The 3965-nt window shown below is 39.1% G+C and overlaps 1 protein-coding gene across 1 annotated transcript in view; it reads left to right on the plus strand.

Moving 5' to 3' along the window:
- LOC107692073 (gastrula zinc finger protein XlCGF57.1-like) overlaps positions 1 to 3965 on the plus strand; it is a 7266-nt gene extending 3301 nt beyond the window's left edge. The window contains exon 2 of the mRNA XM_016490980.1: positions 2521 to 3965. Within this exon, the coding sequence (XP_016346466.1) occupies positions 2526 to 3959 (1434 nt within the window). The 5' untranslated portion in view covers positions 2521 to 2525 and the 3' untranslated portion in view covers positions 3960 to 3965. The remainder of the gene's footprint in view (positions 1 to 2520) is intronic.

Genomic DNA, 3965 nt, shown 5'->3' on the forward strand with positions numbered 1-3965 from the left:
GGAGAGTGAAGACATGAAGATTGAAGAAGCATTCAGAGTCAAACATGAAGATACTGAGACACAAACAAAGATGGAGTTTATTAAAGAGGAGAGTGAAGACATGAAGATTGAAGAAACATTCAGAGTCAAACATGAAGATACTGAGACACAAACAGGTTGGTTTTCATTCTCAATGCTGAACTCACTCATTTGATCCTCATTAAAATGTCCAGCTCTACAGAAATATATAATATTTCTGAAGAATGTCATAAGATAGGGTGACCATATGTCCTCTTTTCCCCGGACATGTCCTCTTTTTGGACCTAAAAAAATGCGTCCGGCCGGCATTTCTTAATCGCCCAAAATGTCCGGGATTCGGCTGTTTTCTTTATCCCGCTCCCGCTGAATCTCTGACCATTGCCACCTGCTCGCGCAACGTGTCCCAATTCTGTGGAAAAAACGCGGACTTGGCAACCCTACATCCAACAAGAGCTGCAGGAGTCAGATTTGACTGATCACAGGTCAAGAATAAGGAGAAGTGACTGACAAGACCATGCTTGAGTATTTGCTGCTCAACAGATCCTGAGCTCACTGACAAATATCTGATCTTGTAAGATGTGCTCCCTTTACAAACTTTAACAAGTTCCAGACAATCATGTTCACGTGTTGCCCACATGATGCTGCCATGACACAATGAGAGTGTTTCATGTTTTTGTATCAACTGTAGCAAAAACAGAATAAAACTAACAAAATGCTGCCATTTGTTTTGAAAACAGCTGACGAAATGCAAAAATATGAGCAAAAAGAAAACTTAATGTTAATGTTTTTAAGTTTGACGTACGTTAGGTACACACTATGTTAGCTGGAAGCAGTAATGTCAAATGACTCGTCTCGCTGAGGTCAGGGTTGATCGATCTGCCCCATGTTCACAAGTCGGATGTCTGACTTCAAGCAGCAATCAAGACGTTATTTCCAAGTAGGAGATGGGAAAAATCGGAATTTCGAGTTGTCTGGAATACAGCATTAAAACCTGCTGCAGACTGTCATTGATGTAAATTGCTGGCTGATTAAATTTTGTATCTTAAATAAAGATTAATCTATATTCAATTTATTTTTCATGCATATACAAATGATGTGAAGACTTTATGTTAGGATTGTTGTAAGTTCACACTTTTCCAAAGCCTATTAAATTTTACAAAATTGTGACTTTAATGTTGAATGGCTATACTTAATAATTAAAATAGGGGGGAAATGTATTGAACCCTTGTGTTGTGTTCAAATCCCTAGAACACTTGTGGCGTTCCCAGTAAAAAATGACCGGCCTACAAAAAATAGCTTATAAATCTTGTTATGCTATATTATTACTAGGGCAGCACGATAAATCGCATGTGATATTTAACGCGCATCTTGTCAGTAAAGCCGGTTCTGTAATCAGCGGTAAATCTCCATCACCTGCGTGCTTTCACATTGAGCAGCATTAACTACACAGAGCCGTTGTTCACTGACGAGCTGCGCTAAACCACGTTCATATTCGCGTGATTTTTTGCGCAGCTCATCAGTGAACAACGGCTCTGTGTAGTTAATGCTGCTCAATGTGAAAGCCCGCACGTGATGGAGATTTACCGCTGATTACAAAACCGGCTTTCTGACAAGATGCGCGTTAAATATCACATGCGATTTATCGTGCAGCCCTAATTATTACCAAATATTGGTATTGTTCTTTTTGTCAACTTGTTTACTTTCAATTACAACTGGTTTTGTATTTATTTTTGGAACTGATTTATCATAGGCCTCATTAATCTGAGCTTACGTACTGCAGTTTTTGAGTGAAAAATGCATTATTAAAAATCATTATAAAAATATTATTTGGACAGTTGTGCAGTTTTGTCATGAAATGTAAAAATAGATAATTGGCATAACGTGAGCTCAAATGATAATGTCCCTCATGGTCAGCATGTACTAGGAGAAAAGCAGAGGACTTCATACTGAGCCCTGATGCACTCCATATTTGTGTTTGATTAAATGTCTATTTGTTTACACAGTATTAGCAGTCGGATAGATTTAAGACCTAACTTTTGGTTCTCTAGCGGTTAATAAACAGAACTGCGTGTGTCTTGCAGAAGAACATTGTAGCTGGAGCTATTTGTCTTTGTTTATGTCTATGACGATTCACGCAGGTACTGGGCTACCTAGCAGCGGTTCCTACCAGAACCAGTCTAAAATAGTCTGCATGTAAAACTTATCATAGGTGTACTGTAGTGATTCAGGATAAGCCAAACACATGGTTTGGAAAACGGCTTCATGATGTACTCACTTATTATATAATTTTTGAATTATATTGAAATTATTAATACAAAAAAAGTTACAGACTTAAAAAAAACAAACATGAATGGCAGATTCAGGACTTGTATATAACAGTGGTTTTGTTGGAAAATCTTGGTTTTTGTGTTTTAATACTTTTATCTTGGTTTTGAAGTCTTGCTTTAAGCCAATAAACTGCCACTAACTTGTATTTGTCTTTTTTTTTTTTTTTTGCTTTAGACCTGATGGCACTGAAGGAAGAGAGGCAAGAACTTACAAAGTTAGAAGAGAAAGATGAATATGAGAGACTTGATTTCATGACTGTGGGAAAATCCATACAGACTGAAACAACTTCATCACGAAAAAAAGCTCAGAGGACCGAATCTAACGTTTACTTCACCTGCCATCAATGTGGAAAGAGTTTCAAACAAAAATATAACCTTCAAATGCACATGAACGTTCACACTGGAGAGAAGCCTTTCACATGCCAACAGTGTGGAAAGAGTTTTACACATAAAAAAGGCCTTAATTCCCACATGAACCGTCACACTGGAGAGAAGCCGTTCACATGTGATCAGTGTGGAAAGAGTTTCAGACAAAAAGTAACCCGTAATTTTCACACGAAGAGAGAACACCCAGGAGAGGATGCTTTTAAATGTCATTGGTGTGGAGAGAGTTTCAGTTGTAAAGTAAGCCTCAAAACTCATACGAGACTTCACACTCCAGAGAAGACTTTTACCTGCAAACTGTGTGGGAAGAGCTTCTCATGCAAAGCATCTCTTAAGATTCACATGGTCATTCACACTGGAGAGAAGTTGTTTCCATGTGATCAGTGTGGAAAGTGTTTCAGACATAAATCATCCCTTAATTCACACATGAAAGGTCACACTGGACAGAGTCCTTACACCTGCAAAATGTGTGGGAAGAGCTTCTCAATTAAATCAACCCTTAATGCCCACATGAGAAGTCACACAGGAGAGAAACCCTTCACCTGCAAACTGTGTGAGAAGAGCTTCACACAAAAAGGAAATCTTACGGCTCACATGAAAACTCACACAGGAGCGAAGCCTTTTGTGTGTGCTCAGTGTGGAAAATGTTTTACACGTGAAACAAACCTTGCTAATCACATGAGGCTTCACTCAAGAGAGAACTCTTTTAATGGTCATCAGTGTGGAGAGAGATTCCCAGACAAGAGACACCCTAACTGGCATGAAAAAATTCATTCTCGAGAGTCATCTTTCACGTGCCATGACTGTGGAAAGAGTTTCAGATTGAAAGGAAACCTCAAGGTTCACATGAGAATCCACACTGGAGAGAAACCCTTCACCTGCACTCACTGTGGAAAGAGTTTCAGTCAGAACATAAGCCTTCAGATTCATATGAGGTTTCACACTGGAGAGAAACCATTTACCTGCAATGTGTGTGGGAAGAGCTTCACATATAAAGCACACTATAATTCCCACATGAGAATTCACACTGGAGAGAAGCCTTTTACCTGCAAACTGTGTGGGAATAGCTTCACACGCAAAGAATCTCTTAAGAGTCACATGGTCGTTCACACTGGAGAAAAACCGTTTCCATGTGATCAGTGTGGAAAGTGTTTCAGACGTAAAGCAACCCTTAATTCACACATGAAAAGTCACACTGGAGAGAGTCCTCAACCCTTAAAGGTGGGGTAAGCGATT

This window comes from Sinocyclocheilus anshuiensis, unplaced genomic scaffold (assembly GCF_001515605.1).
Source record: "Sinocyclocheilus anshuiensis isolate Anshui unplaced genomic scaffold, SAMN03320099.WGS_v1.1 scaffold998, whole genome shotgun sequence".
NCBI classification, from domain to species: Eukaryota; Metazoa; Chordata; class Actinopteri; order Cypriniformes; family Cyprinidae; genus Sinocyclocheilus; species Sinocyclocheilus anshuiensis.